Raw genomic sequence first — 12538 nt, 5'->3', positions numbered from 1 at the left:
GAGCCCCCCAAAATAAAGTCTGACACTGTTTCCACTGTTTCCCTATCTATTTCCGATGAAGTGATGGGACTGGATGCCATGATCTTAGTTTTCTGAATGTTGAGCTTTAAGCCAACTTTTTCACTCTCCTCTTTTACTTTCATCAAGAGGCTTTTTAGTTCCTCTTCACTTTCTGCTATAAGGGTTGTGTCATCTGCATATCTGAGGTTATTGATATTTCTCCTGGCAACCTTGATTCCAGCTTGTGTTTCTTCCAGTCCAGCATTTCTCATGATGTACTCAGTTCAGTTCAGTTCAGTCGCTTAGTAGTGTCCGACTCTTTGCGACCCCATGAATAGCAGCACGCCAGGCCTCCCTGTCCATCACCATCTCCCGGAGTTCACTCAGACTCACATCCATTGAGTCTGTGATGTCATCCAGCCATCTCATCCTCGGTTGTCCCCTTCTCCTCCTGCCCCCAATCCCTCTCAGCATCAGAGTCTTTTCCAGTGAGTCAACTCTTCTCATGAGGTGGCCAAAGTACTGATGTACTCTGCATAGAAGTTAAATAAGCAGGGTGACAATATACAGCCTTGACATACTCCTTTTCCTATTTGGAACCAGTCTGTTGTTCCATGTCCAGTCCTAACTGTTGCTTCCTGACCTGCATACAGATTTCTCAAGAGGCAGGTTAGGTGTTCTGGTATTCCCATCTCTTTCAGAATTTTCCACAGTTTATTGTGATCCACACAGTCAAAGGCTTTGGCATAGTCAATAAAGCAGAAATAGATGTTTTTCTGGAACTCTCTTGCTTTTTCCATGATCCAGCAGATGTTGGCAATTGGATCTCTGGTTCCTCTGCCTTTTCAAAAACCAGCTTGAACATCAGGAAGATCACACTTCACGTATTGCTGAAGCCTGGCTTGGAGAATTTTGAGCATTACTTTACTAGCATGTGAGATGAGTACAATTGTGTGGTAGTTTGAGCATTCTTTGGCATTGCCTTTCTTTGGGATTGGAACGAAAACTGACCTTTTCCAGTCCTGTGGCCACTGCTGAGTTTTCCAAATTTGCTGGCATATTGAGTGCAGCACTTTCACAGCATCATCTTTCAGGATTTGAAACAGCTCAACTGGAATTCCATCACCTCCACTAGCTTTGTTCGTAGTGATGCTTTCTAAAGATCTTCACAAGCCAGATAATCAGTCCTTTTTAGTGTCATATTTAATGGGTTTGTTCGGTGAAATACATTAGGACCTGAAACATACTGAGCAAGAAACCGTGGTTTTATTGGTAATATCACTGCTACCCAGGGTGGAGCTCCACTGTTAGCATCTGTACTTTGGATAGACTTCTGTTGCCCTTGATGCTGAGAGTCTGACTCCACTGAGTGTTTGAGGGAACAAGACTTCTTATGGGAGGGAGAATGAGAGTAAAGAGGAGTAAATTTGGAAGGGGTCAAAAGTTGACAGGTCAGGGCTTACCCAGTGGCTCAGTTGTAAAGAATCCTCCTGTAGTGCAGGAGCCACAGGAGATGCCGGTTTGATCCCTCAGTTGGGAAGATCCCCTGGAAAATGGCAACCCACTCCATTATTCTTGCCTGGGAAAAATACCATGGACAGAGGAGCCTAGTCAGCTACAGTCCATAGGGTTACAAAGAGCTAGACTTAGCGACTGAGCATAAGCATGAGCAAAGTTGATGGGCCAGGACTTCCTATTATCTGCATATGTTTGGGCAAGTACGTGGAAACACTATCTGTGTTTTGCAGTCCAGGGTGGATGCAGGCTATGCCCGCAGCAGTGGAAAAATACAGGCATTCTCCCTTACTTACACTTTGAAAAGTCTACCGTAACTGAGTGTGCCTTATGATTACAAGCGATTAGAGACCATCAGTAAATGAACTGAGATTTCAATCATGAAATGCAAACTCTCTTGTGAAATGCAAACCTAGTTTCACATATTAATTGCTTCTAATTACAGAGGAACATTTTAGCCAATTAGCTTTTGGAATTTAAGTGTAATCAGAAGGATAATTCAAAGATTTGCTAATTGCTTCCCCAATTGCAGCTGCTTACATTTAGTGCAGACATATCCTCTGTGTGCATGGTTATGCATGTGCCCATAGGGACTGAGAGGCCCAGAACTCCTCTGTTACAGTTGTGTGGACAGCAGTCACCCATCCCTTTGAAATTATCACGTGAAAGAAATGCAGGTAGAATGAGGGCAATAAGAGAGAATAAGAATGTTAGATGTTCTAAATCTGACTTGACAGCTGAAGGTGTTGGTTTGTGTCATGATGTCTCCAGATTTCTTGGATACAAGACGACTATGGACTCATATAGCTTTAGTCTTCCGCGTGTGCTTGTGTGTGTGCTCAGTTGCTTCAGTTGTGTCCAACTCTTTGGAACCCTATGGACTATAGCCTGCCAGGCTCCTCTGTCCATGGGATTTTCCGGGCAAGAATTCTGGAGTGGTTGCTGCGCCCTCTTCCAGGGGATCTTCCCGACCCAGGGACTGGACCTGAGTCTCCTGCATTGCAGGTGGATTCTTTACCACTGAGCCACAGGGGAAGCCCTGGTCTTCCATGATTCATGGCCGACTCCCAAGATTCATGATAACCTGTCATGATTTCATGGAAGGTGGGATCTGTACAGGAAAAGGTAAAGCATCTGCTGGTAGAAGGGCCAAGTGAGATTATCAACACTGCAGCAGTCAGAAAATGAATGTTATGGTCTGGCAACTGCTCTTGTAGACTATGGGTGTTTGACCACCTCTTGACAATTTTTTCCACCCAATCTTTTTCATACCCCTCCCTTATTTTCATGGTTTTTCCTACAGGATTGGCCTCACTTTCTGGACATCTGAGTGAGTCCCTCTTTTCTCTAATTATGGAGGTAGCTCTTTTCTCTCTCAACTCATAGCAGGGGGCCTCCTGCTTTTCTCTGTTCCTGCCTCATCTTGCTCCTTCTCTTGCTCAAAGGAGACTCTCAACAGGAGTCTTCCTACCCATGCTGCTGATTGAATTTTGTAATTAGAAAGATTATTCTTTTGGCATCTCAAGCTAAATGCTGCAATCCTCATTATTATATAACAACTCACCAGTCAGAACTTGCTCATCAATTTCTCTTCCTTCTATATCATTTTTTCTTCATATAGAAAAAAAGCTTTTCTTTTTTTTTCTACCACCCCTTTTTCCACAAAATACAAGCTGTTATACATTGTGTACAGAGATGGTGCTGTTGACAGAGGTATTTCATGGGCTTACTTCAGTGTGAACTCTTACTTGGCTTTGTTTTTTGCCCTGTTGGTAGCTTACATCACACTTCTATACACTCAATCCTGTGGATAGGAAGGAGATGAAGAGAACACTTTCCAGGGAAAAAAAGGATGTCAAGGGATTTAACTGACTTTGAGAAAGATGTGTTTGTGGTTGCTTCTTCTTGACTCTGCTTGCTGGGGTGTCTCATTCTCAGGGCAAATGCTGCCTCGACAATGTGGTTCCCTTCACAGCATCTTGGCTGAAAGTTCTCATTACTTTTGTCCAAAGAAAGGAAATCCCTAAGGAGAAGGCATAAATCAATGATAATAACACTCTGCCATGTAGAATTTATTGCTTTGGCCACATCAAGCTGAGTTTGGGGTATCTCTATTGGTCACTTCTTTCTGTAGCAGAGTTCCCTGGGTCCCTGTTTTCCTGAGGTCCACTATGTTCCCAACAGACCAGAATGTCCTTGCAAGATCCTTATTATGGCAGTTATTGTAATTTCCTATCAGGAAACCTATGTAAAAAAGATGTCAAACATGCCTTCCATAGTGACAACGTGAACAATTTAACAGATTTGTGTTCAAGGCATGTTCTCATTAAGTGCAGGCTTCATTAAAAGTAATTAAAACTTGGCAAATATTCTTTTTGGATGATTAATAGGCCATCTCCACTTCTCCTTTTGGGAGGTCAGTTGCCAGTTACCAAAAATGAAACACCTGCCTTTACATCAACGTGGCTGCTGCTCGAAATTTAGCAGCATGCAGCATTCCCGAAGCTGTTAAATATGTCTGCCGTGCCAAAAAAAATGGGGCCTTATGTTTACCTAAGTCCTGAATAAATACGGTGGATTTGGGGACACAAATCTGATTAAATATTAGGCCAATATGAAAAACTAAGTTAGCTGACTTAGGTATATATAATTTATAAAGAATATAAAATTAGATGGCAGTGAACGGTCATTTTAGTGGTATAAAAAAACACATTGAAGAGAAAGTGTCTCTCAATTTGAATCCCAATTAATGTAATTAGTCTTTTACAAGCTCAGTTTCAGGGAGCTCAGTTTCAGATTCCCCATGACTTCTGAATGAACCAAGTGAGCATTTTGTATTAACTTTACCCCTGAGGTAGGAAGATGAGATTATACAAGATAGAAAACGCGGCTTAATACTTTATGATTTTTTCCCTCCCCAGGTAAAGTATCCATTAGAGAGGACATTGTATTATTCCTTGGTCAGTTCACTGTCCACCTGAAAACCTTTCCCTAGTTGCTCTCACGTTTCATACATGAGAGGGCCCATGTTCCCTTGGAAGCCAAAAGGTGGTGATTGAACCAAACTCAGCGTGAGGTCCAGAGGTGGTTTCTGATTCTTTCAATTTACTCTTCCTGTCCCCTCTGGTCCAGATCTCTTCACAACCATTGTTTTCAACCTTCAGAAGTGTATGAGGGACATGCATTTATATACAGATAAGGCCACAGAGGCCCTGAAGTTTCAAATGACTTGCCCAAGTCACAGTCGGTCAGCTGGAGCCCTCTCGGTGGGAAGGGTGGAAGAGAGTCTGGCCTGGCGAGGACCTCTCCCTTCCCCTGGCCTGTTAGGTTATTGGCCCATGGCTGAGGCAGAGCACTGAAAAGGGAATTCCTCTCTCGACTGTCAGGCACAAATGCAGAGTTCACAGGCCTCCACTCTCCCACAGACGAACATGTGTTTTTGTGGAAAGACCACACAGAGTCGGGATCTCTATGCTGCTTCCAGATCTGGCCTGCACTGGCCCATGTAGCCCGAGTCAAATTATAGAACCAAGGCCACATTCAGCTGGAAGGAATTTAGAGATTGCCTCTGCTGGTGCATCAGAACCACCAGGACAGCTTATGAAAGCAGATTCCTGGGCTTCAGTCCCAAGACTCTGACTCAGTAGGTCTGGGGTGGCCCTGAAGATCTGCTTTTCTAGTAAACTTCCAAAGCATGTGAGTGCCGCCAATCCAGGCACCCCATGTGAGCAACACTGGGCTATGGTAACCTCAAGATAGGTCAGCAAATGTTTTCTTAAGGGCCAGTTAGTAAATATTTCAGGCTTAGCAGGCCATATGGTCTGTGCTGCAACTATTCAGCTCTGCTGATGTAGCTGGTAAGTGGCAGTGGACAATCTCTACATGCGTGGGTGTGTCTGTCTTCTGATAACTCTTTATATAAACAGGCGGCCCACAGGCTGTAGCCTGCTGACTTCTCACCATACGCTGATAGTAACTTGAGTTCTTCCCACCACTCCCTGCTTTCAGCTGTAAAATGAGGATGCTATTTCTAGTCTTACTTTTCTCCACCCCTATGATGAAGAAAAATGGGTTGCAAAGAGTTGGGTACGACTTAGCGATTGAACAAGAACATGATGAAGACAGGGTATAATCATCTAATAAACACTCAGAAAAAATATTTTGTATCATGTTCAACCAGTCCTATATTGTTAGCTATACTGTTTTTAAATACGATACCTTCCTTTAATAATCACTAAACTGGATTTATAAATATTCCCAAAAGACTAAGAGATGACAGTAGGGATCATTTTGAAGGGTAATTTAGGAGTTTTCCTGGTGACAGAAAATAAAAATGTAGAACTCCTCCTATGTCAATAATTCCTCCATGAAGAACAAAAAATGAGTATTTAATGAGGTTAGTCAGACAAAAACAACAAAGTTTATGATGACCTGACATGCTGCCTTTGTAAGATATTCTAATTAAAAAACATTCCATAAACAAAGACATAACCAACAAGTTATATTATTTTTTATTCATGTTAGAATTTCTATCAGTGTTTGAACATTAATATTTAGAGAGTTTGTACATTTTTGCCTTCCGAGGTTTAAAATGAGAACCACACTAGGTCACAAATTGTAACTAATACAACACATTCCACAACTGCAAGAATATTCACTCAATCTCACTCTCTTAACACTGTTAAGACATTTTCTTTTCCTTGCTGTACTTTACAATGAAAAGTGTGCCCCACTCATGTCTCAGCAAAGTTCCAGACATTATGGATTCATCACATATAAATTCTTTAAAAATATACTTCTGTCAAAAGACTTGATGACTACTATGTACACTACAAAAATAAATTTTCATATAAATAAATTATATGGCATACTTTTATCTTTGTAATTGAAATGACACAAACCCATTCCTGCCAAAATTGGCAGACAATGAGACCCAGTTTGAATATTTCCTTTAAACTCCTTACACTAAAACCTACCATGAGTCCTTAATGAAAATGTTATATACTCTGAACTATTTAACATTAGTAAGCACTCTATACAAATAAAAATTCTGTTCAAAAGTAAAACATAGCTGTAATAGTGTTTCCAATAGAAATAAAATCCCTGCATTTTTCTGTTATAAACTGGCATGACAAATACTGTAGGAAAACATTCTTATGATACAAAATTATAAATACCAGCAAAGATTTAAAAAAAAATTAAAACATCCAAAATGAACAAACAAGACAGACAAAATAAAACTATTTTATAAAAGAAAGAGAGAAATCCTGGTTGCCTGCCAGCCCCCGAGTTCTCCCTCTGCCAATGTGACTATCGGAGAAAGTTCTATGCTGTGCAGAAAGCAGGGGCCAGGCAAGCAGTCACGCACCACACAAGCTGGGCTCAGGAAAGGAGCGAGGCATGCCTCGAGCCAGAGGGAAGCAGACCTCCGAATTCTGCATCATCTCTCTCCTGAACGCAGGATATATGTTTTCTGAGCAGAGCCTAGTGTTAGGTAGGTAGACAGTGTAGCTGACAGAGGCACCAAACAGTAGCAGTGGGGCCCCTGGGGCCCCTGGTGTATTAACACATACATCTGCAGCCACAGTCTTGTGGCGAGTTTTAGAGTCTGAGGTCACTACACTGCTGGTACTACTGGGGGCTGTTGCCTTTCGATGAACATTTTCCATGTAAAACAGGAGGCATAATCGGAGTTGCCATTTGTGCACTCCTACAGTAGCTTAGTCTGGGTACCAAGTGCTTCCTAACACTTGCTGGTCTCTGGCTAAGAGCCTAGGAAGACCAAACCTCAGAGCAAGGCAACAGAATTGATATGGAAGCAAATCTTTTAAAATAATGCCTGGTTGAGAGACATGTCTCTATATACATTCTTCATTGGGCGGGGGAGGGTGGTATGCAATTAGCATCTTCCTAGTCTTCAATAAATGTACTAATGATGGTGAGAGGAAGGAGATGAGTTACTTTAGGAAGCATGCACCTATAATGTTAGTATTAACATGTGGAGAATCATCCTTCTGAAGCTCATATCCTATAGAATTTCTGACTCCATATCACCATATTGGATGTTCACTATATAAAGAGGATGCAAACAAATCCAGAAAGCCCCAACCAACTGTGCAATTTAGCAAGAGAGGGAGTTTAAATTGTAGGGACTCAAAACATCACCTCTGGGCTAATTGTAGACCCAGAATTAAGAGGTCATTGTCTCCAAAAGACTTCTAATCCACTTGGGTGGTGGTGGTGGGGTGTGCGTGTGCGTGTGTGTGTGTGTGTGTGTGTATGTGTGCTGTGTATGTGTGTGCTATGTGTTGGTTCCAAGAGAGGTATAATGAAGGCTGCATACTTAGAGGATATGCTCACAGCCCAGCTGAGGCTCCCCACTAGGGAAGTTTTCTAGGTTTTAATACCAATGAAGATGAAGAGGTGTGAGCTCTGTACCCTGAGGTTCCAACATACACCACAATGGTCCATGCAAAGGAACTCATCTCCTCTGAAGCATGAGCTGGAGTGTCTGGATGGCAGCCAATGATCTGAAGAGATGCCCTGAACTTGAAGCGAATCTGGCAAAAGGATAAGGCGATGTTTAGGGCTAGCCCTCCACCACCACTAGCACTAGAAAAATCCTGACTCTTCGGCCTAAGGCAGAGCCCACCAAAGGTTACAGACAGTAAAAAGAAACAAAAAAAAAAAAAAAAGAAAAAAAATCACAGTACAGTACATTAGGAAATCACACACGTGTTCATACACACAGCCAAACAGGAGAATCGCACCCAACTACACCTAGAGAAGCCACTGGGGTTAACGTGCTTTCTTCATATCTGCTCATTAAACAACAACAAAATTATCACGCATAGCGTGTTTGGAAGTTAACAGTAACATTTCATACTACCACAGGGTTGTGATATGCAAATTTAAAATATTTTAAACAGAAACCTTTACAAAATAATCCTATTACATAAGCAATATTTGCATAGAATTATACAGGTAAATTATACAATATTTAAGCAGCAGCAACATATGCTGAAATTTAAGACTAAGTTAAGCTTGGCTGTGGCACAGAGACCAATGTACACACAGGGAGGGGCCCCTTTGTGATCCCCCCACTGCCCACTCTGGAGGCAGGAGTGGAGAAACCCCAGTAAATCACACTACTTTACATCCATTCCTTCGTATATTACATATGTGTACACCTCTTAAATATTTATAGAAATATTTCACAAAATAATACAATCAGTTACAGTAATGATGAACTGCTCTCTGGCACAGCACACCCTTCTAATTCCGCGTTTCTCTTCAAGCAGTTCTGGTGGGGTGGGGTAGGGGTAGGGAGGGGCTTCCAATCTTTGGCCTCTTTGCTTCAGATTTTACTCACCCTTTAAAAGAAAAAAGGAAGTCAAATAAAGTAACAGGTCTATGAGTTCATATTTATAAAGCACAAACACAGGCAAAATGAGTCTGAGGTACAGAAATCAGGATGGTGGGGGCTGGGGTGAGGGCATGAGGGGCTTCCAGGGGCAGATTAGGGTCCCTTCCTTGATCTGGGGGCTGGGGACAGGGATGTGGTCATTTTGTGATGTTCGTTCATCAGACATTAGAAGACTGGAAAATAGGCGAAGGGGCAGCTGAGATGCACCAACACCCTCCCTCCTCCACAAGGTTACAGTACGCGAAGTGAGAAGTGAAGCTGCTCAGTCACGTGCGACTCTTTGCAATCCCATGGACTGCAGCCTACCAGGCTCCTCCATCCGTGGAATTTTCCAGGCAAGCGTACTGGAGTGGGTTGCCATTTCCTTCTCTAGGGGATCTTCCCGACCAGGGGTTTGAACCCAGGTCTCCCACATTGCAGACAGACACTTTATCCTCTGAGCCATCAGGTAAGCCCAGTAAGGGACAGACCCGATTTAGAATTCCACTGATTCTCCAAGGATGACTAAGCTTGAATAGGAAGCCCTGTCTGTAGGTTAAGAGGTCACTGTTTGTGACACAGGGGCCCCAGGAGGTTGCTCTGTCTGCAGCCCTCTAAGTCCCCGAGAGCATGTGTGCCCAGTTGTGTCCAACTTTGGGACCCTATGGTCTGTAGCCCACCAGGCTCCTCTGTTCATGGAATTTTCCAAGCAAGAAAACTGCAGTGGGTTGCCATTTCCTATTCCACGGGATCTTCCCCACCCAGAGATCAAACCCACGTCTCCATGGAAGTGGAGGGACCACTGAAGAGCCCCGCCCCCCTGCCCACCGACCCCGCCCACCTCAGTTGGAGCTGCTGCCCTGGCGTCTCTCCTCACATTCCACGTCCTGCAGCTCAATGACCTCCACCTTGGGTTCCCTCCTCTCACACCGGACATTAAAAGGCACATGGGGGTCCTCAAACAGCCCGTGGTCAGTCTCGGGGTAGTCCTCGTAGCCTGGGCAAAGCCCGCTTCGGGGGTTCCGACTGGGCCCAGGCCCAGGGGCGGGGGGAGGATGCACGGCAACAGTCACGGATGCCGAGGCCGTCACGGTGGTAATGGGCTGGCAGTAGCTGGGCATGGAGCTGCCCATGGCAGTGAATGCTGGGTTGTGATGCCGAGGGTTGTGAGAACGGGCTCCCCGGGGGCCCGTGCGGTCCCTATTGCTAGGGCCAGAATGCCCTTCAGTAGAAATTTCGAAAGCGTCTCTGCGCGGCTTATAGGGAGGTGGCCTCAAGCATTCTCTGGGGGTTTCTCTTCTGGGCTGCTGTCCTGGCTGTCCAGGTGGCAGGGTCCTTGAGTCCAGGTGGGACTGCTGTCGAGGATTTGAGAGTGGGTGATGCCTTGGTTCAGGATGGACCACCTGCAGAGGGCAAGGGCAGGTTGAAACAGGCCCAGTGCTAACCCCAGGCTGGGCGCCACCCCCTGCTGTTCCAGCCCCCTCTTCTTTCTTGGCTCTGGATCCTGCCTGGCCACCCACACACAGCTCTTTCTGAACTAGAGCTCAGTCAACCCCACAAGTGCCTGGGAGTGCCCCGGGGAGCTAACAAGGGCCTTCTACCCACAGATGAAAAACCCATTCTCTTTGAACCTCAACAACGTGGCAGAGGAGCGCTCTACTTGGACCCTGCGTGTAGGCTTTCTCTGGCACAGCTGGCTGGATGCATCGGGCTGCAGCCCATAAATGCAGGGCTGTGGTCTAAGCATCCAGCTGCCTCCCTCCCACAGTCTGCCACCCCACCCTGCTGGGTAGAGTCAGATCTGGAGTTCCTCCTCTTCTAAAACTGCCAAATGCCTGGCCCTGGCTCACCCACACGCAGGACGTTGCCAGGACTGTCTATACCTACACTGTTGAATATGGCTATTTACATTTAAGTTAACTGAAATTAAAATTTCAGCCCCTTAGTCACACTAGCCACATTTCGAGTGCTCAACAGCCACATGTGGGCAGTGGCTGCTGCCCGGGAGAGTGCAGGCAGAGAGAGCATTTGCATTGTCATAGAAAGTTCTATGGGGCAGCACTGCTCTGTCCTGTTGTTAGGAATCTGGTTTCTGGGTCTCTATACAAAGCACGGAGCAACACAGTGGCCACATCAATCAAAAGAACCGTGACCAACTTCAAAGTCGTTCAGCTTGTACCTATTTTTAGGCTCCCGCTGAACAAAACCAGATTCACACTGCAGCTCAGCAGGCATCGTCACGGGGGGTAAGAGGAGGAAAATTTAGGTTATTTGGTTGGCCTCTCTCTCTTTCATGGGAGGGCAGCTCCGGCCTGGGACTGGAATACCCATTTCCTGGAGGGACAGCAGGAGGCCCCCAGTTGGAGAAACATTAGCCTTAGAACCTTCCTTGGGTTTTGTGTGCTGTGCTCCAGGCCTGGGGGGCTGAGAACATCCTAGGGAGTACAGAGAGGGGAGAATGTAGCTGGCGCTCTCAGAGCCTCTGAGAAGAGGCTCCTGGGCTGCTCATGGTTTTCCTGAATTACCTAAGGCTGGTTCTCAGCTTCTCTGCTCCTTCCAGCCACCTAGAATGCGCGCTTGGAGCCATAAAAGCTTCCGGTAAAGTCTCAGACAATAGTGACTGAAGTAATTTTATACTAAGGGCAATTAAAGGTAACAGAGGTGGAAGGGAAAAAAATAACTTCTGCTGGCAATGAAAATACCATTATATTTTAAAATAAGTATCATCCTACAATGTATGTAACTTTAAAATAAGGGTGGGAGGGTGGGTAGGGAAGCAAGGTATGCTTTACCTCTGGTTCTTAAACAAGATATATGGTGATGGATGCTTTGTGTAATCTCCATTACTGGCCCCTGCCCTTTTCAATCCGTAGATACAACCATATGAAATTGACATTTCTATAGTATGATTCCACCTAACCTATACTTTTTTTTTTTGGTATCCTGTGCTTTGCTGTTCAGAGCAGGCAGAGGCTGCCTCCTGGGGTGACTTATGACTTACAGTGGAGCGAGCGAAGACAGGGTTTTCTGTGGCTTCCACGATCACTTGGTGGGCAGGGCCCCCAACACCCTGCTGGGCCTCGTAGTGCCGCAGCTCCTCACTGATGCCTGACACTGTCGTCTGAGAACTGTACTCCGAGTCAGAGGAATCAGACCCGTTGTTTGTGTGACCGGCAGGTACAGCAAACCGGACCACGCTGGGGGGTGGCTCAGGAGAAGGTGTGGGCAGCCGGTTCAGCCCATTGGCTGGAGACACCTATTTAAGGGGATTCCGTATGTCAGGTGTTATCATCCATTTACCCAGTGGCTACACTCAAGGTTCAAAGCACAGTACTGTTTAGGGGTTGCTGCTCTCCCTCACTCCCCCCTCTTGGCCCCCCACACTACTCTGTATTCACTTAGCCCAATCCTTGCCACATAGAGGACTCTTGGGCATGACAGATGGAGCAAAAGGACTGCCCTCTGCTTTCACAAACTAGAAAGGCAGGTTATGCCCTTTTCATTATTCATCTTGAGTGGAAAATGCTTTATTGATAGAGACCTATAACACTTAGGTTGCCAATCACCAGGTTTCAAAAAACCAAAATAAAAGCAACCTAAACCAAAATAAAGGCAACC

At 45.0% G+C, this 12538-nt stretch overlaps 1 protein-coding gene across 3 annotated transcripts in view; it reads right to left on the bottom strand.

Moving 5' to 3' along the window:
• Positions 1 to 6003: 6003 nt before the first annotated feature.
• Positions 6004 to 12538, bottom strand: part of PTCH1 (patched 1) — a 62466-nt gene continuing 55931 nt past the window's right edge. For all 3 annotated transcript variants that reach the window (XM_069573897.1, XM_069573898.1, XM_069573899.1), the window contains 3 exons: positions 11922 to 12176; positions 9762 to 10323; positions 6004 to 8888 (listed from right to left, as the gene is read on the bottom strand). In XM_069573897.1, the coding sequence (XP_069429998.1) occupies positions 9763 to 10323; positions 11922 to 12176 (816 nt within the window). In that variant the 3' untranslated portion in view covers positions 6004 to 8888; position 9762. The remainder of the gene's footprint in view (positions 8889 to 9761; positions 10324 to 11921; positions 12177 to 12538) is intronic.

The sequence above is a fragment of the Ovis canadensis genome, chromosome 2 (genome assembly GCF_042477335.2).
Source record: "Ovis canadensis isolate MfBH-ARS-UI-01 breed Bighorn chromosome 2, ARS-UI_OviCan_v2, whole genome shotgun sequence".
Lineage (NCBI taxonomy): Eukaryota > Metazoa > Chordata > Mammalia > Artiodactyla > Bovidae > Ovis > Ovis canadensis.
This window is presented reverse-complemented; position numbering and strand designations above follow the sequence as displayed.